Source organism: Aquarana catesbeiana, linkage group LG04 (genome assembly GCF_042186555.1).
Source record: "Aquarana catesbeiana isolate 2022-GZ linkage group LG04, ASM4218655v1, whole genome shotgun sequence".
NCBI lineage: Eukaryota > Metazoa > Chordata > Amphibia > Anura > Ranidae > Aquarana > Aquarana catesbeiana.
Window position 1 is genome coordinate 595,633,799 of NC_133327.1, and position 24,417 is coordinate 595,658,215.

Genomic DNA, 24,417 nt, shown 5'->3' on the forward strand with positions numbered 1-24,417 from the left:
CTCTTCCATTTAGGGGCTTTAGTGAGTCTGTTTATATTTAGCTGCTTACCTGGCTGACCCATCCAAAAGCTCTCTAACTCAGGGCTCTGTTTTATTCAAGTATGAGATTGCTGATCTATGGTAACATATGCATAGCATGGGTCAGTAGCCAGCATTTAAAATACATTCAAGTGAACAGAACCCATACAAAAAAAAGAAAATTGAGGAGTAGACAGGACACAATCAAAATTTATTTGAAGTCAACTAAAAATGTCAGCAATATGTACAAATTAAAAAAGTTAGATGTGAGATATATAAATATGGTATTGGTAAGGACATATGAAAACGATTGAATCTGGAAAAACAGTTTATACATGTTTGTTACGGACAACCAAGAACAGAGGGCTTCCTGTGTCAGAACGTAAAATTGAGTGCTATGCAATGTTTGCACAGTTTACTGATAGTAGCATGATAACATAATTCTTGTATTTCAATAACTGTGCTTAGAAAACAATGTAAAGTCAGAATTCAGTAGTTCAAACGCATATTTAGGTTTGACTATTTCTTGCCCGAGTGTGTGTGCATTTAAATTGATTTCCTTTATGCCTTGCATCCAAAACATGGCTAATAAGCAACTATGTTGTGCTTTGCTTTGTGTGAAAGTGTAATGTGTAAACTTTTATTGTAATAACAAAATAAAAAAAAAAAAAAATCTGAAAATGTAGACTGCAGAAGTTTGCTTAGAACCTGATACAATTATTTCCCTTTAAAATGGTATTGCTGCACCATGAAACCAAATATCAGTATTCAATATGAGTGGCCACTATAGCACTCTTTCTGAACATGCTAGTTACCTTGCATGGCTTTAATACTAAATCACTGACCTGAAACTGGCATACATCAATTGAGAACTCCTGATTCTGCCTCTTTTTCTAGGTCATATTGATGCCAGGGGGATCAGTTTTACAGCCTGGCAAATAACATTTTCTGAAAAAAAAGGTCTGCAATAGCAGCCTTCCTACTTCTATCACTGCAGGTTTCTGGTAAAGCTAAAATACTGTCTATAGAAAAGAGGGATGTATATTGATGTCTTTTGTGCATTTCTTCTAGATCTGTGCAGTAATGCAGAATTCAGTTTGCAATTTACCTCTGTGCAGGATCTTCCTGTAATAAAGACCAGTTATTGCTGTTCTCATGCTCTGTGCAGGGTGACTGGTCTTGTGTCCACCTCCTGTAGTTTTCTGCAAACAACCTGTACTGTAGGTGGTAAACATGCTAGGCCCTGCCCATAGCTCTGCTTTATGCAAAGGTTAAGTGCAGCAGTGATGATGTCAATACTATTTTTACAAGGCAATAGATAGGTTTACCTTTAGCTTAAATAAATATAAAAAAAAAAAAAAAAGGGAAGGAGGTTATACTTGCCTGCTCTGCACAACAATATTCCCTCCTCTTATGGATTCCCCTGACAGCTACTGCTCTCCTTCAGGTGCCCCCTCATAAAGGCATGGTACTAAGGGGTCATTCATGCAGGCACACTCTGGAGCAAGGCTGTGTGCGGCCATAGGCACACAGAGCGGCGGTAAGCCCTGCCCCCTCTTACTCACAGGAGTTTAACGAACAGCAGGAGCTTATGGCTCCCACTTTTCTCAGTCGCCTGTGAAACAAGATAGAAAGCAGAGTGGTGCTGGTACCAAGGACAGCGCTGGATCTAGAGAGAAGTCAGGTAAGTGTTTAGGGACAGGGGGTGCAAAGGAACAAGTAGTTTACCTTCATGCATTTAGAATCACACAAAGCAGTTTTTTTTATCCTTTGCATCTATTTAAACCACTTTTCTATCCTGGTGCTAAGCTTTAAATGGAATATGTCAAAAGATTTAACTTCCTAAACCAGTGGTTCTCATCTCTCATTCTCAGGACCCGCTAACAGGCCAGATTTTAAGTATTACCTTGGGGAGATGCAGACTAGAATACTGCAATCACTGAGCAGCAAATGATATCACCTGTGATGTAATTCAGTTATTTTACAAACCTGGCCTGTTAGTGGGCCCTGAGGACAGGAGTTGAGAACCATTGTCCTAAACATACTAGAGGTCTGACTTTCATAACCATCCTCAGGCTTTAACATTGCAAAAACCTGATAGCAATATACACATAGCTGGTCTCAAACAGACATTAGAAAATGTAAAAGTACGATACAGCATGACAAAATGTCCCCTGGGGCTATTCTGACCTCCATTTATGATAAGCTTTGTGTGCTAGGCTTTACACCGAGAAGGTAGTTTTACCGGGAGAAAAAAAAGGTCTTCGATACTATACTCTGCCTCTCTCCTTTTTGTACCAAAACAGTAATCAGATGTTTGTGGCAGCCTCACCTTATATCTGCACGAATATAAGAAATCTAACTAGGCTATAGCTAGGAGTGATGTTAGTAGGTTAAAAATAGAAGTTCACCTTTTGGAACATGTTACACTTTTACTTAGGGCAGAACATATAACATGTTCCAGCAGCAGCCTCTCCCTCCCCAGTGACAGCGAGTGACCACCTTCTCTGGGCAACCGCTGACACTGTTTGAAAATAACGTGGCTGTGTGGGGCTCTGCCCAGACATATCATTCACTCACAGTGCTCTGTGAAAGGGAAACTACAAGTCTCGAAAGCCTTTGTGGCTGTCGACCTGTAGTTTCAAAGAACTAACATAGCGCTGCTGAGAGCTCTAGTAGTTCGTTCATTCTTCCGGTCAGTGTGTGTTTGCCCGTACGAGCAGACAGATACACTGACAAGTCTGCTGGAATCCTGCATGGTACCAGTGACCTGATGATTGCTGGTGCAATGCTTTCCAGGCTCTTAGTTCAAAAAAATAAATAAATAATAATTGTCTAACCTGCAAAAAGCCATGCTTTTATTTTTACTTTTTTTTAAAAAGGTGAACTTATCCTTTTAAGGGGTTCTAAAAGCTTAAGATTTTTTACCTTCATGCATTCTACCTTTTTACCTTCATGCATGAAGGTAAACTCTTCCCCCCCAATCCTTACCTGAGCTCCCTCTGATCCTGTGATGTTCACAATAGCATCGGCTGTCCCAAGACTCTCCCTCTTCATTGGCCGAGACAGCAGCAAGAGCCCATTGGCTCCCACTGCTGTCAATCACAGCCATTGCACCAATGAGGAGAGAGTGGGTGGAGGGCTGAGTCACGGCTGTGTCTTATGGAAGCATAGAGCAGCGGGCTCAGTAGTGAACATGCAGGGGTGCCCCCAGAGCAAGCAGCTTTTACTGGGGGCACTGCTCGAGGTGGAGGAGCCTGAAGCGGCAGCAGGGGACCCCGAAAAGGAGGATCGGAGCTGCTCTGTGCAAAACCACTGCACAAAGAAGACAAGTATAACGTTTCTTATTTAAAAAAAAACAAAACTGAGTTTTAATCCCACTTTAATTATGCTGCTAAAATTGCTGGTGAATAGTAATTAGATGGAACAAATTGCCCCCTATCGTCTAAGCTACATAAGTGGCCAGTAGTAGCCATTAATCTCGCATGATCACTCAATGATCTAATTGTGTGCAATTGATGGCTACTACAGGCAGCTTATGTAGGTCACATCATAGCAATATTCAATCATGACAGCTGTTTATCCACCGATTGCTAATAATTGCAACTAATTTCTAGCCGTTTCAGTAACCCCTTTAGTCCTGCTTCACAATGATATGAATTCTATGAGGATTAGATCTGATCCGAAAGGCGAAGATTTGCATGTCATCTAAAAAAAAAAAAAAAACATTGTTTGCTATTAAAGCCATTCACATCTATGCAGGGCTTTTCTGATCCAGTTAAAAAAAAAAAAAAAGTCCTGTGCGAGTTCATTACAAATTAAAATCTCCAGCTATGCCAAATCCCCTCAGAAATCATATTCATTCACATTAGAATTGTACCTGTCACAACAGAAATTGACCTGTGAAATCGCATCAGATTCACACTGCATCAGTGTGAACCTAGTCTTAAGCCTCGTACACACGATCGGATTGTTGACCAACATAGCATGTGCCAGGATCTTGTCCTGCATACGAACGGCACACAATTGTTGGCCAACAAACACAAATGTAGTGACGTACTACGTGGAATTTCAGCTCTTGAGCGCCATCCTTTGGGCACCTTCTGCTAATGTCGTGTTTGGTGAGCATTGATTCCAAGCATGCGTGTTTGTACTTTGGACTTTTGTGAGACGGCCTTGTGTACAGACAATACGAAAATCTGACAAACCGTTGTCCGCTGACAATTTACTAGCCTGCCAGCCAACATTTGTTGGCCGAAAGTTGGACAACAATTGTCTGAAGGAGAGTACCAACAGCGGAACAGTCTGTCATCACACATTCCCCGCCAACAATCGAATCGTGTGTACAAGGCTTTAGGGCTAGTTTACACTATCATTACTCTTTGAAGAGCTATCTGTGTTCTGATCACTCTTCAGGGAGCAATGAAAAGGCGATTAGGAGGCATCATATTGCCACTTCACCTCCTGTTTTATTCCCTTAATCCCCGAACTAGCACACTACAACTAGTGGGATTATATGTCCAGTCAGTAAATGGGGTTGTGGGGCACCCCTATTCAGTTGAATAGGTCACGTTCAGTGGGCGGGACTAGCGTGGCATATGTTCTCCCCCCTCTGCTGCCTTTGCCCCCAAACACAAGTGTAAACGAGGCCTTATGTTAAAAAAAATCAACTATGTATCTTTAGCCAAAGGGACATTCAGGAACTGTATTCGCACCAGTTTACATAAAAAGGAGAGAGAGTGGCTTGTGCAATAAATGCATGAAGTGTAATCTGCTTGAGAAAAAATTTACAAATTCCTATCCCCCTCCTGACTCTTTGCTACACTTATCAGCTGTGCCGATAATCGCCTGCCAGTGTTCTGATCCGTACGCTTTTAAACTCTATACACAACCCAGGTAGCTGTGAAGCAGCATAATCCCAGCAATGACTAATAGGTATTGGTCAGTGTGGTCACATGACATCACCGACCAAGTAGAGTCACTACTTCCATCCCTGAAAGAAATGGACAAGGGCCTGCATCAATGGGTTTTTGTTAGCTTCAGGCCTGGTTCACACCTATGTGTTTTTCAGTTTTGCAGAAACACACTACAATAGATTTAACATGGTTTTCTATGGGTCATGTTCACGTCTGTGCATTTTCCACCAGTGCGTTTTTTGGAAAGGGTCAGACCTCTTTTCCCCCAGCAGCAGGTTGTGTTTCTGGTTCCATAAACTTCAATAGAAAAGCAAAAAAAAAAAAATTTCAGTGCTTGCATTTCTGATGGGTTTTCCTGCAAGACAGCAGATACTTCCCCAAAACGCATTGGGGAGGGGTAAGAAACACCACAAAATGCACCCAGAAAACACTTCAACTGCAACCTGCATAGGTGTGAACCAGGCCTCAGACAGGTTTTGTATTCCTATACAAGTCTATGGAAATGGAACGCTTACAGAAGCAGGTCAAATGCATCTGAAAGATAATTCTCTGATCTCAGAAATGTTGCAAACTGATACCATCGACACAGGTCTTAATGAAGAGCCATTAAATACTTGTATCAGTCTGTACAAGGCTTCATGTACACCACAGCTCCTAAACTTGAGTTTAGGCTGTTTTGGCATCTTTTGCGAAAGCTCCTAAAAACACAACTACATAAAAGTCTATGTGACCATGTACACATTGGCTTTAGGAGCTCTTAGGATTGTTTTGACCGATGGCCACGGAACACCACAAAAAACAAAATCGCACCTTTTACAGCGTTTTCTCACGGCACATCACAGCCAAGTGTACGTGAAGCCTTAAGAAAGTTCAGATGGCAGCGGTGGCACTTTCATCAATGACAGCCCCTATGATTGTATGAAAGTTTAACACCTGAGATGATAAAGTCTAAACACAGCTCAATGGTTTGCTACAATCGCCTTAGCCTGCTATCTTTCAGAGTGTTTGAGCTGTAAAATAAAAAGAAAGAAAAAAAGCTTTACAATATCAAGCTTAGTTTGTACAGTGCCAATCACAGTGTATATAATTTCCTTTGTTTCCAATAACTGAATGTCAATGGTCAGGAAAATTGCTTGCAAGGTTTGGGAATTCAGCAATCTGTAAATATGCTGCATATAATAAACCTGCGCTCAGATCAAAAACATTCTGAGAACTAGAAATGTGAAAAGAACAAATTTTTAAGATCTATTATATGGAGATTTGCTAGAATGAGCATTAATCGTCCACCATTAAATTGTCAAAAAATGTCCTCTTTCCTAACCCATGGTATTTTTTATTTAATTTATGAAAGCACCAGGGATGAACCCATGATGGCAGTAGCTATATCAAAAAAAAAAAAAAAAAAAAAAAAGTGTATGTGTGCAAATTTTGAGGATTTAAAATAATAGAGTTGTATACTTGCTCAAAGCATGTATACTTGGTTGTTCTGTACCTTGTAGACTTTACAAAAGAACTGATTTTGAGCAGACTCCAGGAACCATTAGGAAATCTAACAGTGTGGAGAAGGAATACTGAATTGTGTCAACAATAAAGACATATGCAGGAATCAGAAAGTCTACACATTTGATTTAGGAGCGGAGTTTAGAGGAATCTCATTGAGTTCAGTCCGCAGGCAGAGGTACTCCCCGATTACTGCCATTAAGCCAATGCACACAATGTTCAGTAGCCACCACGTGATAGTGCTGGGCAGCTGAGCGTTATAAATCCAACATCCAAAGAAGTGAAAGAGGTGAACAGTCACAGTAAAGTCTAAGCACTGCTTCCCTCTGCGGATAAAGTACAGTAGGCCCAGGGCACATGTTAAGGAGTTCAGAATGAAAGCCATCATAGAGACTCTCCCATGTACTGAAGAAAATCCCAAGCTCTCATAACTAAATATCTGGTCAAGTGAAGGACTATAGCGAATCAGCAAGTCCACGGAGGCAATCCAAAGGCCCAGTGAGGTGTAGTAGATGAACTGCATCAGCACTATCTGAGAGGTGATCAAGATGGGATCCCACACGTAGCTGCGGAACTGTCCAGCCATTATCATGGTGAAGTTCTTTTAGCGGTCACACACAGATGAGCATCTAGGGACAAGTACTGCGGAGGACGAGAGGAGAAATAGACATACAAATTTGAAAAATCTGAGTATGCATTAAGGAAAAGTGAAACAAATGAAAGCAGAACTTCACCTCTCACAATCAACATTGATTATTTGTAATCCTGGCATTAGTAAATGGATAGGAAAGAATATCATACTTGTTTTAATTTTTTTCTTCTACATTTCTTCAGTTACTTCCTGGTGTTCATGCCTAGGCAAATGATATCATACATCCCAGGAGTTTTCAGGAGGGAAAGAGGGGTTTCCTGAGCCAAGCAAGGGCAGATGATTCCAGGAAGTAGGGCTGAAACAACTAATCGATTATGAAATTAATCGATTACTATTTTCATAATCGATTAATCGGCCAGTAACATAATGAGATTAAAAAAAGCTCAAATTAGCCCTATATAGAACAAAAAGAGCAAATAATCTCTACTGTAAATATTACTTTCACTGTTACACAGTAAAAAAAAACAAATCTTTTATTTTTTTTTTTTTTAACTCCATTATGTTACTAAATGTCTTAGGCTGGATTCACACCTATGCATTTTTAGTGCTTTTCGCATTTTGCAGATTTGCACTACAGAACGTGTTCCATAGGAAACCATGTTAAATGGACTACAGTGCAAATCTGCAAAATGCAAAAAGCACTAAAAATGCATAGGTGTGAATCCAGCCTTTGGCCTGGTTCCCACCCATGTGTTTTTTGGTGCTTTTTGCAGAAATGCACTACAGTTCATGTAACATTCACATCCATGCTTTTTTCAGCTGCTGTGTATTTGGAAAGGGTCAGGGACCTTTTTCAATGCAAAACGGTGCTTTTTTGGTTCAATATACTTCAATGGAGAAGCTGCAGAAAAGCATGTAATATCACAGTTCTGTACAATCTGCAAAACAGTCTAGAATTTTTTCTTCTTTAAAATAAAAAAAATTTGATCTGAGTCCAGATTCAACCTCTAATAGTATATACAGTATATCTCTTCGGTCTGTTATTCTCAGAGTGGATTAAAGATTTTACTCCCTAACCGTATAGTTGGTTATTTATATTTACTCCTGCATATTAAGATATTTAGGAATGAATTGCCTTTTTTTTTTTTTTTTAACATATTAACTAAATTATACACCACACTTTTTTTTTTAAAGGTTATCAACCGATTAATCGAAACAATAATCGGCCAACTAATCGATTATGAAAATAATCGTTAGTTGCAGCCCTACCAGGAAGTAAATGCTACATGAATCATCTGCCCTTACTCAAGATGGTTGCAGCCAGAAATGTTAGGGGGTGTTTTTTAAAGTGATTTCGCAGCAAAATAAAGCATGGAGACATGGATGGATGGCTGGCTGAATAACAAAGGAATTAAAGTTTGTTGCTTAGCTGCAATGAAGGTTCCACTTTACACTAAAATACATACTTTTTTGTATGACACATTCACACTGTTTGGTGTATGTAATTACAAGGTAAAGCCGAACCTTATTTTATTGAACTTTTGTAACCAGGCAAGTCCAAAAATGGCATTTTAGTTTTAGCCCCATTTTAGTCTTCTGCAATTGTTTTGGTCGTATTTAGACGACTAAATCTCCAGTATATTTTAGTCGATTAAAACTAATTTTAGTCATCTAAAATCTAATGGGTGTAATTAAATTGTAATGCATTAGTTAACATTTCTCTACAATTTCCAAACTCATTATATACTGCTGGAGTGAAAAATCTAATGTTAATATTTATGGTATTGAGGTATGACCATGAACTACAGACCAGTGTTAATTTTGAAGTCAAATTTAAATTTAGTTTTAGTCTTAGTCTTGACTAAAATGCCATTTTAGTTTTAGTCGTATTTTAGTCATCTCAATTGTTTTAGTTTTAGACGTATTTTAGTAGACTAAAAAATAGTATTCATTTAGTCGACTAAAATGTTTTAGTCAACGAAATTAACACTGAAACAAACACACACTTTGCACTAGCCAATGCTCACTAGTAACATAACTGAAGCATTTCTACATAAACTAGTGAGCTAAAAAAAAGGAGCAAGGTTAGACAACTAGATACTCATTAACAACCCCTTCTTAGCTTAATCTTGGCATAACACAAACATTTTTAGTTCCGTTAGGTGCATGTGACCCCCGCAGAGTGCATGAGGATGCCCAAATTAGCCAGGCTATTCCCTAGTACTTCCCCCTTCCAGTTTTATGAATATTTGGATGCACCGCGAAACAGTCTGCAATTCAAAAGGGTCTGGAGTCCCACCTTAAAGACATACACCACATATTTCTTGTTGGATCTGCAATAACATTTTGTATTTTTTTGTATGGCAGAGGTGCTCACGTTTAGAATACTCTACCTGAAATCAATGTCTCTTGTCAATACTAACCCAAGTAGTTCCAATATGGTTTTCTGTGTCTAAAGGCAGGACCGATTACTATGCCAGGACTAAGATATTTATTGTGTGGTAACCAACACTTCTAGTACTAGACTAGAATTATGTGCAGTTTAACAATGCCGGGACAAGGTCTAATATGTGGCAACACACTTTGGTGGCAATCATTTAAAAAAAAAAAAACAAAACAAAGAAAACACACACACAACCTTTTGCTTGAAGCTTGTACAGATATCCTGCATGCTCTAAGCCTCAGTATTATCAGGATGGGAAAGAAGCTCTGCTGAAATGATTTTTGAGCAAACAGCTGCCAGTTTGATACCAGCCTTTGTTTTCTGTAGCTGAGGAAAATTAGCATTTATGATCATTTATGGCATATTTTAATAAAACGATCATTTAGATTAACCACCTCCCTGCTGCCATATTGTGGAGGAGCACTGGAGGAGATGGACATCTGTTTCTGGAGTGATGCTTAGAAGTGTACTCATACGGTCAGTGCATCCATTAATGGTTGTGAACCAAGCGGTCATGGGATGTCACTTTACAGTGTGATCATTGGGATGACCAATCACAGTGATCACAAATGTAAACAGTACTACTGTTTAAATCTGAGAGCCCGTCCCTTCCTCTCACAATATGGGAAGGAGGAACTTATGAATACACAGTCATTTATTAGTTCCAGAGCACTGGCTGCAAAAGATTCCCTGTCTTTGAAAGGGAAAGCCCTATTATGCCCCTGGCAAGGAGATTTAACCATCTCTGGTACCCAGGAAGTGACAATTTTTTTTTTTTTTTTTTTTAATAAAAACTAATAGGATTTTTATAACAGCTTACCTGAAAAATCCTTTTCTTGGAGTACATCATGGGACACAGAGCCCCATAGTAATCACTATGTGGGTATATAGGCACCTCCAGGTGATGGACACTGGTATACCCAATACAGGAAGTTCACTCCCTATATTTATTTTTTTATTTATTTCAGGTACTTATATAGCGCTGTCAATTTACGCAGCACTTTGCATATACATTATACATTCACATCAGTCCATACCCTCAAGGAGTTTACACTCTAAGGTGCCTAACACACATTCATACATACTAGGGACAATTTAGACAGAATCCAATTAACCTACTAGCATGTCTTTGCAGTGTGGGAGGAAACTGGAGTACCCGGAGGAAACCCACGCAGGCATAGGGAGAACATGCAAACTCCAGGCAGGTAGTGTCATGGTTGGGATTCGAACCAGCGACCCCTCTTACTACTAGGGGAAAGTGCTACCCATTACATCACTGTGCTGCCCATAACCCCTCCTCCTTCCAGGAGTAACTCCGTTTTTGTAGCAAAGCAATACACCTAAACCCCAAAAGTGGGGAGGAACCTCTGTGTCCCATGATGTACTCCAAGAAAAGGATTTTACAGGTAAGCTGTTATAAAAATCCTATTTTCTTTATCGTACATCATGGGACACAGAGCACCATAGTAAATCACTATGTGGGACATCCCATAGCAATGCTATCTGAGGGGAGGGAGAGACAACCCTTAGGGTACCCCCAGACTTGAGGGCTTATACTGCTGCCTACAGCACACTGCGCCCAAAGGCGATATCCTCATGCCTTCTTACATCCACCTGATAAAACTTGGTGAAAGTATGTACTGAAGACCAGGTTACAGCCTTACAGATCTGAGCCATGGAGGCCTGGTGACACACTGCCCAAGAAGCACTAACCACCCTGGTAGAGTGTGCTTTGATTTGAAAAGGTGGAATCTTACCCCTTAAATCATAAGTCTGAATTATAACCTGCCAAATCCACTTAGTGACAGTGGATTTCGACGCTGCCTGTCCTTTCTTAGGACCTTCGGGCAGAACAAATAAGACATCAGTCTTCCGAATCTGAGCAGTCGTCTTTAAATAGACTTTGACCGCTCTCACCACATCAAGACAATGTAGTGACTTCTCTTCCTGGAACATGGTTTTGGAAAACAACAATGGCAGGACAATATCTTGGTTGAGGTGAAAACCTGAGACCACTTTTGGCAAAAAATCTGGACGAGGGCGTAACACCACTTTGTCCTCATGAATAATCAAGTATGGCTCTTTACAAGAAAGAGTAGCCAATTCTGAAACCCTCCTTGCTGAGGATATAGCAACCACGAACACCAGCTTCCTTGTCAGAAGGACTAAGGGAATATGTTGTATCAGTTCAAATGGCTGTTTTTGTAACACTGACAAAACAAATTTTAAGTCCCAAGGTGATTTAACTGGCGGATTAATCCACATCACCCCTTGCATAAAACCCTGGACTAAAGAATGTGTAGCAAGCGGTCTTTGAAATAAGACCGATAAAGCTGAGACTTGGCCTTTAATAGTACTCAAGGCCAACTTCATCTCTACCCCCAATTGTAGAAAGGCAAGAATTCTGCCTATGATATATCTCCGAGGGTGCCAACCCTTGGATTCACACTAGGAAACATAAGCCCTCCAGACTCTATAATATATAGTTCTGGAAGCTGGCTTCCTTGCATTAATCAAAGTAGAGATAAATGACCCGCATAGCCCACGTTTCTTCAGAATGTGGTTTTCAAGCCATTAAATATAGCGTTCGTAAGGTAGGATGGAATATCAGCCCCAGTGAAAGTAGGTCTGGCCGTAGTGGAAGGGACCATGGATCCTCCACTGCCATCTTTACAATTTCTGCATACCATGACCTTCTGGGCCATGCTGGTGCTACCATAATTACCAGCTTTCTTTACAGCTTGATCCTGCAAAGAAGTTGTGGCAGCAATGGAATAGGGGGAAATGCATAGATCAGTGAGAACTGATCCCACGGGGTCACCAACGCATTTGTTCCACTTGCGAGAGGATCCCTTGTCCTGGACACAAAGTTGACTAACTTCATGTTGAATCTGGACGCTATAAGATCTACGTCCAGAGTCCCCCATCTTTGGCAAACAGCCGAAAAATGTCGGGGTGAAGAGACCATTCCCCTGGGAATAACTGCTGGCGACTCAGGTAGTCTGCCTGGCAATTCTCTACTTCCGGAATGAAGACTGCCGATAGGCACGGAACATTCCTTTCTGCCCAAGTTAGAATATGGTTCACCTCTGTCTGCGCTGCAAGACTCTTGGTGCCCCCTTGGTAATTGATATAGGCCACAGCTGTGGCATTGTCGGATTGGATCCTGACAGGACAATCCCTTAACCTGAAAAGTCCAGGCCTTCAGAGCCAGACGCACTGCCCGAATCTCTAGGATATTGATGGGCAAGGCTCTTTTGGTTCTTGACCACTATCCCTCTTTTCTAGTACTGCTCCCCAGCCTAAAAGGCTGGTGTCTGTCGTTACCACTTTCCAGATAACTGGTCTGAAGGATTTTCCTTTCAGCAGATTCTGGGTTAGTAACCAACTGAGGCTTTGGGACACCCTTGGGGACAGGCGCATTGGCAAGTCTAAAGCTTGGATCGTTTTGTTCCAAGCAGACAGGATACTATTTTGCAACAGTCTCGAATGGAACTGGGCATAGGGAACCGCTTCAAATGAAGCCACCATCTTTCCTAACAACCTCATGCAAAGGCGAATGGAGGGATCTCCTTTCGACCTGACCATCCGCACCAGCTCTCTTATGGAGTTGATTTTTGCCTGAGGCAAAAACACTTTTCTGGGCTGTGTCTATGATCAGGCCCAAATACTCCAGCTTTTTTAGCGGTTTTAAGGAAGACTTCTCTAGGTTGAGAATCCAACCCAGACTTTCCAGGTAACTGGTTGTAATGCGTACACTTTGCTCCAAACAAGCCACCGATTGGTCTGTAAGCAATAGATTGTCTAGCCAAGACTTACGCCCTGTGCCCTTAACCTGGCTAGAGGTGGGGCCAGCACTTTTGTAAACACCCAGGGTGCTGTAGCTAGCCGAAGGACAAGGCTACAAACTGAAAACGTTCCCGTTCTACTTTGAACCGCAGAAACCTTTGGTGAGCGGGAAATATAGGGACATGTAGATATGCATCCCTGATGTCGATAGACGCCAGAAGTTCTCCACCTTGTAGGATAGAAACTACTGACCTGATCGACTCCATGCGAAAGGAGCAGATCTTCAGGAACCGATTTAGATTCTTTAGATCTAGAATGGGTCTGACATCGTCATTCGGTTTTGGTAACGTGAAGAGGTTTGAATAAAACCCCAAAGCTTGCTCTTCTGTGTGGATCTGCATGATCACCCCCTGAGCCAGTAATTGGTCTAAAGCCCGAAACAGAGATTGCCTTTTCCCTGGATCTTTGGGAACATTTGAACTTAGAAAACGAGACTGTGGAAACTCCAGAAATTCTAGTTTGTATCCTAGAGTTACCGTGGAGATGACCCATCTGTCCTGAATTTCCTCTTGCCAGACTTCTGAGTATTGCAGAAGTCTTTGCCCCACTCTGGCGAAGGGAGGGGGCGCCTCTTCATAATGAGGCTTTAGAATCCTACTTTACAGATTTCCGGCCCCAGGTCTTCTGTGCCTGGGCCTAACGCTTTCCTCTAGAGTCTGACGGTGGAGGCTGTCACTGTCTAGAGGCGGATGCCCCTGGCGCAGGGGAAAGAGTCCGTTTAAATGAAGGATGTTTATACTTTTGACTGGAAAAAGTACTTTTCCCACTATAAATCGTTTGGATGCATTTGTCCAAATCCTCCCCAAATAGTCAATCCCCATGAAAAGGGAAACCAGTCAGAAGCCTTTTGCAAGGTGCCTTGGCTGACCAATTTTTTAACCACAGGGTCCTACGCATGTGTACTAGCACAAGCGCAAGTTGGGATGCCTGGTGAATAGAGTCTTTCGTGGCGTCTATGGCAAAACATAGTGCCCTTGGTAGTTCGGCCAAATCGCAGGCCTGTTGTGCAGGGACCTCCTTAAGGGCCTGTCTAAACTGGTCCTTTAGGGACTGACAGATGCCTATTGTAGCAACTGCAGGCTGAGTGACCGCACCTGCCAAAGAAAAGGAGGATTTTAACAGAAATTCCAACCTTTTATCTGTTGGATCTTTAAGCATTTGTGCATTGTCTACTGGACAAGTTAGACTATTATTCACTATAAAAATATATAAAATCTTGTGAGCTACTCTAGAGAAACCTGAGACTGCAATCAGCGTCAGGTATTAAAGGAACCTTAGGTTACAACCTAGCATCAGGTGTGGTATAACAATTCCTGTGAAACAAAGTGCAAATTCACAGCTGCTAAGCATTGATCACAATCCCATAATTTGTGAAAACATATACAAAAAAAAAAAAAAAAAAAAAAATGCAGCGCTGTGTGATACTGAACCTTACAAATGCATAGATAGTGCCATAAACAATGAAAATCAATATTGCTAAAAAATGTAACTATGAACATAAAAAAAAATAGTGTGTGTAACAAGCAAGCTCACAGTGAAAAATGTAGTATTAATCCTTAGTATCAAGCGTCCAAAAAAAAAAAAAAAAAATAGAGGTTTTCTCCCAATTTTCATCAATCCACAGAAACAAAAGTGCAAATTGGGGTATTATAAAAAAGTGTTACTGTCCGAAAGGTGTCACACGGGGTGGCTCCCCCCTTGTGATTGCGCTCACCTCCAACAGGGTGACCGCACACTTAAGTTTGGTCCACAAAAGTAGTTCAACCACTCCCGGGCTCTAAGTGAAACTGGCTAAGCAGAATCTCACAGGAAAATCCAGTGAAGTTGTCCTCAATTTAAAACAAGAAAGAGGCTGGATAATGCATTATCGCTAGTTTAAAAATGTATTTAGAAAACATAACATCGGGGTACTCACACATTTTAGGCGCTTCCAGCGCACCAAACTATAAAAGCATTAAGCATAGGATTCTGCACCAAAGACTTTCAAACTTGTATGTGTCAGCAACTTGTACAAACAAGCATGTATCCAAGCTACTCCACCGTCCCAGCCCCTCCCCTACATGTGACGACACAGGGCTAATCACGTGTCTTCCTCAGGGGGATCTGCAGCAGTTTCACTTAGAGCCCAGGAGTGGTTCAACTGCTTATGTGGACCAAACTTAAGTGTGCGGTCACACTGTTAGAGGTGAGCACGTGTGTGAAGTCACCCTCTTTTTTTTGGACACTTGATACTAAAGATTAATACTACATTTTTTTTTCTCACTGTGAGCTTGCTTGTTGTTACAGAAAAGTTTTTTTTATGTTCATAGTTACATTTTTTAGCAATATGGATTTGAATTGTTTATGGCACCATCTATGCATTTGTAAGGTTCAGCATCACACAGCGCTGTATTTTTTGTAGACTATTATTCACACTGGAAATCACAGCGTCAACTGCTGGTACATTCCATCTTTTGGTGAATTTCTCCTCCATGGGATAGAGTGCTGTGAATCTTTTTGGAGGGAGGAAATGCTTATCTGGGTGATCCCATTCAGTATAAATAAGCTTTTCTAGTAATGCATGTACAGGAAACGCATGAAAAGGCTGTGAAGGTTTTAAAGGAACCTAAAGAAGAAACATAACTTTCAGCTGACTCTGCTAGGGGTAGCTCGAAAGAGGCATGAACCATCTCCATAAGATTGTACCAGCAATTTCTCAGATTACGAGGCTGAAAGGTTCATCTACCGTTGTTTCCTCCGCAGAGGAGTAATCGGTTTGCCTTTCTTCCTGATCGCCTGAAGGTAACACCTCATCCTCTAACCTCTGTTCCCTTGGTAAGGGGTCTGAGGTGGGGGATCTAACACGCTTCCAATCCTTTTGGATGGAGGATGCGATTAAAGTCACTAATCTTTCTAGGTCCTGCTGGGTGGAGGAAAAAAAAAAAAAACGCATCTTCAGTCACGTATACAGGGGCTGAAATGTGAGAAACAGCTGCACCACCAATTGGTCCCAATGACTCACTCTGGCTTGCCATATCTGGTATCTCAGGAGAGGATGACAGTGTGGAGGCATGACTGGAGTTCCCAGCGCCTGGGGATGCAATTTTGGTACCTTTGTGGTGTCTTTTGGGAGCCATAGTGCTGAGCACAAAAAAAAAAACAAAAAAAAAAAAAAACAGAGGCATTAAGTAAATGCACAACTCGCTGAGCAAACAGTCTAGCAAAAGACAATGCTAATAAAGTTCAGCTTTAGTGTTGTATGTAAATGTTATTTCCTGTACTGGAAATGCCTGCATCAACCTTATGTGCCCCCATCGCTCCTGTGTCCTGTGTGTCAGACTCCAGCTTTAGCTCTGAAGTGTCTGTCTCTTGTCCCCAGTGCCTGTGCTGCGTGCTCCTCGTGGACTTACGTCCCGCACACGGCGCGGCGCCTTAAACCACGCCCACACCTTTATTAAACACGTCCCCCCCTCTGTATAACTAGCCATAGTCCGCGCAGACGGCATTTGAAATACAAGCTACTGTTGTACCTCCCTTCCCCCAGGGGGGAAATGTTCTGGATGAGGAATCCCCCCTGGCTTGCTGAGACCACACACGTACTGTTTAGCTGGGACTTCTGAGCTGACTGAGAAGCGACGTAATAAGGTATGAATTTACTCCCTCTAGGAGACTTTAGCCATGACAACATTTTACTTATGGAAGAAAAAAAAAAAAAAAAAAAAAAAAGCATAGGTGGACTATTTTATAGTTCCTACGCTTTCTTCTTTACCTTTTGCTTGCTGCAGAATACTGCTGTAACAGACAGATCAAAACTTTGCCCATCACGGCGGGCTGCGTTAGCAAACCTTCAAGGACCGGTTCCTTATTATAGGGATTCCACTCCCTTGGACCTGTATAGCACCCCTCAGGAAAAACTTTAGGTAATGTAGCATGACCAAAAAGTCCTGGGTCCTGGGGTCCAGCCCTGCAAAGAGGCGTTACAGGCAAAACCTTGTGCTTCGTATACGAGGCCCGGGTACCATCCACTGTTTAATTCCAGCAGGGATCCCTCCAGTAGAGCTCATCTTTACTCGTGACCAACACCTTAGACACTGGCGAAAAAACTGAGGTAATCCTGGAGGGAGGAGGGGTTATATAGGGAGTGAACTTCCTGTATTGGGTATACCAATGTCCATCACCTGAAGGTGCCTATATACCCACATAGTGAATACTATGGTGCTCTGTGTCCCATGATGTACGGCAAAGAAAAAATGTAATATATATACACGTGTGTGTGTGTGTGTGTGTGTGTGTGTGTGTGTGTGTGTGTGTGTGTGTGTGTGTGTGTGTGTGTGTGTGTGTGTGTATATATATATATATATATATATATATATATATATATATATATATATATATATATATATATATATATATATATATATATATATATATATATATATATATATATATACACATATACATATATACACACACAGTATCTCACAAAAGTGAGTACACCCCTCACATTTTTGTAAATATTTTATTATATCTTTTCATGTGATAACACTGAAGAAATTACACTTTGCTACAATGTAAAGTAGTGAGTGTACAGCTTGTATAACAGTGTACATTTGCTGTCCCCTCAAAATAAACTCACAGCCATTAATGCCTAAACCACTGGCAACAAAAATGAGTACACCCCTAAGTGAAAATGTCCAAATTGGGCCCAATTAGCCATTTTTCCTCCCTGGTGTCATGTGACTAGTTAGTGTTACAAGGTCTCAGGTATGAATGGGGAGCAGGTGTGTTAAATTTGGTGTTATCACTCTCACGCTTTCATACTGGTCAACATGGCACCTCATGGCAAAGAACTCTGAGGATCTGTAAAAAGAATTGTTGCGCTACATAAAGATGGCCTGGTCTATAAGAAGATTGCCAAGACCCTGAAACTGAGTTGCAGCACGGTGGCCAGGACCATACAGGACAGGTTCCACTCAGAACAGGACTTGCCATGGTCGATCAAAGAAATTGAGTGCACATGCTCAGCGTCATATCCAGATGTTGTCTTTGGGAAATAGATACATAAGTGCTGCCAGCATTGCTGTAGAGGTTGAAGGGGTGGGTCAGCCTATCAGTGCTCAGACCATACGCTGCACACTGCATCAAATTGGTTTGCATGGCTGTTGTCCCAGAAGGAAGCCTCTTCTAAAGATGATGCACAAGAAAGAAAGCCAGCAAACAGATTGCTGAAGACAAGCAGACTAAGGACATGGGATTACTGGAACCATGGCCTGTGGTCTGATGAGACCAAGATAAACTTATTTGGTTCAGATGGTGTCAAGCGTGTGTGGTGGCAACCGGGTGAGGATTACAAAGACAAGTGTGTCTTGCCTACAGTCAAGCATGGTGGTGGGAGTGCATAAGTGCTGCCGGCACTGGGGAGCTACAGTTCATTGAGGGAACCATGAATTCCAACATGTACTGTGACATACTGAAGCAGAGCATGATCCCCTCCCTTTGGAGACTGGGCCGCAGGGCAGTATTCCAACATTTCGACCTCAAACACACCTCCAAGATGATCACTGCCTTGCTAAAGGAGCTGAGGGTAAAGGTGATGGACTGGCCAAGCATGTCTCCAGACCTAAACCCTATTAAGCATCTGTGGGGCATCCTCAAACAGAAGGTGGAGTAGCGCAAGGTCTCTAACATCCACCAGCTCCGTGATGTCGTCATGGAGGAGTGGAAAAGAATTCCAGTGGCAACCTGTGAAGCTCTGGTGAACTCCATGCCCAAGAGGGTTAAGGCAGTGCTGGAAAATAATGGTGGCCACACAATACTGACTCTTTGGGCCATAGGAGTGTACTCACTTTTGTTGCCAGCGGTTAAGACATTAATGGCTGTGTGTTGAGTTATTTTGAGAGACAGCAAATTTACACTGTTATACAAGCTGTACACTCACTACTTTACATTGTAGCAAAGTGTCATTTCTTCAGTGTTGTCACATGAAAAGGATATTATAAAATATTTACAAAAATATGAGGGGGTGTACTCACATTTGTGAGAGTATGTATGCACATATAATTCTGCACAGGAGAGCCGTCCTGTAGCAGTAAATCTGCCATCGGCAGTCAAGAAGTGGTTAAATATTCTCGCTAAACTCAGTTATCAGAACACAATATTTTATGTAAATGTGTCCCTTTTAAAGGGCAAGTTCAACCTTACAGAAAAATCTGTATGGTGAACTTACATAAGACCCCCCCCCCCCCCCCCCCCAGTCCTGCTGACCTGTAGCCCGGCGATCTCCTGCTATGAGACCTCGTCACTGCGAGCGAAGGAGAGAAAGCTGCAGGGATTTCAATTCGTGTCTGGTAAAGCGGCGATCCGATGTGTCAGAACAGACGATTGTCGCTCTCCAGGTTAGGGGGACCAGGGGTGATGGGGACAGAGTCCAGTATAAGTTCACCTTACAGATTTTCTGTAAAGGTGAACTTACAGTTTAAAGTTAGTTTGGTGAGGAATGAACAGACAATACACACTTGGAAAAAAAAAAATAAATAAATATGATATATACAGGGAGGGATAAAGAATGTTTTTTTAATCCCCTGCTGATTTTGTATGTTTGCCAACTGACAAAGAAATGATCAGTCTATAATTTTAATGGTAGGTTTTTTTAACAGTGAGAGACAGAATAACAAAAACATCCAGAAAAACACATTTCAAAAAAGTTATAAATTGATTTGCATTTAAATGAGTGAATTAAGTATTTGACCCCTTCGCAAAACATGACTTAGTACTTGGTGGCAAAATCCTTGTTGGCAATCACAGAGGTCAGACGTTTCTTGTAGTTGGCCACCAGGTTTGCACACATCTTAGGAGGGATTTTGTTCCACTTCTCTTTGCAGATCCTCTCCAAGTCATTAAGGTTTCGAGGCTGATGCTTGGTAAACCGAACCTTAAGCTCCCTCCACATATTTTCTATGGGATTAAGGTCTGGAGACTGGCTAGGCCACTTCTTCGAGTCATTGTCATGCTGGAAAACCCATCCACAACCCATTTTCAATGCCCTGGCTGAGGCAAGAAGGTTCTCACTCAAGATTTGACGGTACATGGCCCCGTTCATCGTCCCTTTGATGCAGTGAAGTTATCCTGTCCTCTTAGCAGAAAAACAACCCCAAAAGAATAAGTGTTCCATCTTCACGTTTGACGGTGGGGGTGGTGTTGTGGGGGTCATAGGCAGCATTCCTCCTCCTCCAAACATGGAAAATTGAGTTGATGTCAAACAGCTTGATTTTGGTTTCATCTGACCACAACACGTTCACGCAGTTCTCCTTTGAATCATTCAGATGTTCATTAGCAAACTTCAGACAGGCCTGTACAGTACATGTGCTTTCTTGAGCAGGGGGACCTTGCAAGCACTGCAGGATTTCAGTCCTTCACAGCATAGTGTGTTAACTGTTTTCTTGGCGACTATGGTCCCCAGCGGCCTTGAGATCATTCACAAAATTCTCCCGTGTAGTTTTGGGCCGATTCCTCACCGTTCTCGTAATCATTGAAACTCCACGAGGTGAGATCTTGCATGGAGCCCCAGACCGAGGGAGATTGACAGTTATTTTGTGTTTCTTCCATTTGCGAATAATTGCACCAACTGTTGTCACCCTCTCACCAAGCTGCTTGCTGATGGTCTTTTAGCCCATTCCAGCCTTGTGTAGGTCTACAATCTTGTCCCTGACATCCTTGGACAGCTCTTTGGTCTTGGCCATGGTGGAGAGATTGAAATCTGATTGATTGCTTCTGTGGACAGCTGTCTTTTATACAGGTAACAAGCTGAGATTAGCCCACGGTGGCAGAGAGGACCTTGCTCCTCTTCTATGCCCGCAAAGCCATAACCATGTCATGGAAGAAGGTTACACCCCCTTCTCTTGCTTTCTGGAAACATTTGATTAATATTAAACTTTCGTTATATAAAGACACCTTTACCTATAGGGGCTGTCCAAAAAATATGACAAAGTGTGGTGTAAATAGCTGGCTGATCCCAGCACAGCTTCTATGTTAGACAACTGAGGCTCTGTATAAGTCCTGATGTTTCTTGTAGTCATTATGAAAAATTAGAGTTACGTACCGGTAACGTCTTTTCCAGTAGTCTTTCAGGACAGCCACCATGAGAGATAGTCTCCTCCTCTTCCTCTTAGGAAACACTGCGCCAGCCCATAAATTCTCACTTCCCCCTGCCAGACCTCAGTATATTCCGAGATTACCTCCGGTCAGCTGGGGAGACACAAGAACACATTAATAACATACTATTCCATATCATTATCATGCTGCGTTCTGGTCTTTTGTAAGACCCCCCCAAAAATTTCGGGTGGGTAACTAGGGCTGTCCTGAAAGACTACTGGAAAAGACGTTACCGGTACGTAACTCTAATTTTCCCCTTTCGTCTTTCAGGACAGCCACCATGAGAGGATAAACGAGCACTTACCAGTTTAGGGTGGGACTACCGCTTGCAATACCTTTCGCCCAAAGGCTTGCTCACTAGCCGACACCAGGTCCACTCTGTAGTGCTTTACAAAAGTGGAGTAGCTGGACCATGTTGCAGCCCTGCATATTTGCTCTGGCGTTGCTCCAGCCCTTTCTGCCTGCGAAGCTGCCATAGCTCTAGTAGAGTGTGCTCTTATACCCATTGGGATTTCTTTCCCTGCCAATGTATAGGCCTGGCCAATGGCTACTCTGAGCCATCTGGCAATAGTGCGTCGAGACGCTTTGCATCCTTTTCTGGCCCCAGAAAACAAAACAAATAAAGAGTCTGACTTTCTAAACATCTTGGTCAGCTCTAGGTATCTGAGGATACATCTCCTCACATCCAAAGAATGAAATTTTAATTCCCTTTCCCCCGAGGGGTTGGGACAAAATGAGGGTAAAACTACCTCCTGACTTCTGTGGAAACCAGAAGCAACCTTAGGTAAAAATGCTGGATCGGTCTTAAAGATGATCCGATCTGGAAAAATAACGCAAAAAGGAGGTCTAACAGATAAGGCCTCAATCTCGCTGACTCTCCTGGCAGTTGTCACTGCTACCAAAAAAACTGTTTTTAACGTAAGATCCTTTAGTAGACATTCCTCTAAAGGTTCAAAGGGGATTCCCGTCAGGCCCTGCAAAACTAACGATAGGTCCCACTTGGGAAAGGGAGGACCTTGAACCGGTCTTTGTCTAGACAGAGCCTTAAAGAATCTGACCACCCAGGGGTTGGTGGCCAGATGTTTCTCTAAATAAGCACTAAGTGCTGACACCTGACCTTTAAGGGTACTTATGGATAAACCCCTGTCTGCCCCGCACTGAAGGAATTCCAACACAGCTGTGGGACTATGTACCGCAAGGGAGCCTTCTGCACACCATTTATTGAAACGTACCCAGATTTTTTTATATATCTGGCGTGTTTCCTTCTTCCTGCTATTGAGGAGGGTGGAGATTAATTTCTCAGAAAAACCCCTAGCTCTCAGCATACCCTCCTCAGTAGCCAGGCCGCTAACTGCCATTGGTGAACCTGTGGACAGAGGACTGGGCCCTGTGAGAGGAGATCCTCTCGAGGTGGCAGGGATAAGGGAGGTTCGACCGCTAGCTGCTTGAGTACTGAGAACCAAGCCCTCTTTGGCCAATGTGGTGCTACCAGAATCAGGGACGTGTTTTCCATCTGAAACTTCCTGAGAACTGCTGGTAATAACGCTGGGGGCGGGAAGGCATAGCAGATTCTGAAATGCCAGTCCTGGATCAATGCGTCGACCCCTCGTGCTCCCTCCCCTCTGTTTAGGGAGAAAAAACAAGGGGTTTTCGCGTTGCTTCTTGACGCGAACAGATCTACCTCTGGAGGACCCCACTTCTCTGAGATGAGATTGAAAACCTCCTGGTTGAGGATCCAGTCGCCCTCTCTCAGCTTGGTTCGGCTGAGAAAGTCTGCTATCACATTCTTTTCGCCTCTCAGGTAGACTGCTGAGAGTGAGAGAGTGTGAGTCTCGGCCCAGCTCAGAATGTCTGATGCCAATGCCAGCAGTACTCCGCTCTTTGTGCCTCCCTGCTTGTTCACATAAGCTACAGCGGACGAGTTGTCCGACTGCACCTGTACATGGTGGCCCTGTAGCTCCTTTTTGAAGAACCTGAGTGCTAGCCCGATTGCCTTCAGCTCCTTCCAATTGGACGACCTTCTGAGTTCGTTTCCCTCCCAGGTGTCCTGTGCTACAAGGGAACCCAGATGCGCCCCCCAACCTCTGCCGCTTGCGTCTGTGGTTACCACCTGAGAGACTGGGATGAACCACAGACGACCCTGCGACAAGTTTGAGACCCTCCTCCACCACCAGAGGGATCTCTTTACTTGGGATGGGACCTGAACCAAGGCATCCAGACTTCTCTGGCTGTGATCCCACACCCTTAGGACAAAGGACTGTAAGGGACGAAAGTGCAGACCTGCCCATTGCACTGCTGGGAGGGTCGCGGTCAAAAGACCCAGGGCCGACATCAGAACTCTTAGAGACCCGACTGCTGCACTGGAGACCAGCCACTGCCCTGTCCAGCTTTAGTATTTTTTCTCTTGGAAGAAACACTCTCAGTAGTGTTGAGTCCAACTGGTAGCCCAAGTAGGTAATGCTCTGGGAGGGAATCAAACTGGATTTCTCCAAGTTCATTAGCCACCCTAGACCTGTAACTCTTCTTGTAAGTTCTAGATCCCTGACTAACTGCAGTGGACACGCTGCAAACAGGAGCAGGTCGTCCAGGTATGCTATCACTGATATTCCCTGGAGCCGAAGAAAGGCCATCACCTCCGCCAAGACCTTGGTGAAGATGCGGGGCGAGGAGGATAGCCCGAAAGGCAGCGCCTGAAACTGTAGATGTACCGATGTTCCACCTAGATCTACCGCTAGCCGGAGAAACCTCTGTGAGGCTTCTGCTATGGGAACGTGTAGATACGCGTCCTTTAGGTCCAGGGATACCATAAAGCAGTTGCGGGGTAACAGTGTTTCTGGAAACCTGGGAGAAAGCAGCATCTAACTTGGGATTTTTATTCCAGATAGATGTAGGATCATCCGAAAACGGAAATCTCCTCTTTAAGGATCTAGAAAAAAAGGATTTCCTTTCGGGATCCTGCCACTCCTTTT

The 24,417-nt window shown here is 42.8% G+C and overlaps 1 protein-coding gene across 1 annotated transcript in view; it reads right to left on the minus strand.

Moving 5' to 3' along the window:
* Positions 1–208: 208 nt before the first annotated feature.
* Positions 209–24,417, minus strand: part of SYS1 (SYS1 golgi trafficking protein) — a 31,750-nt gene continuing 7,541 nt past the window's right edge. The window contains exon 3 of the mRNA XM_073628201.1: positions 209–7,076. Within this exon, the coding sequence (XP_073484302.1) occupies positions 6,550–7,026 (477 nt within the window). The 5' untranslated portion in view covers positions 7,027–7,076 and the 3' untranslated portion in view covers positions 209–6,549. The remainder of the gene's footprint in view (positions 7,077–24,417) is intronic.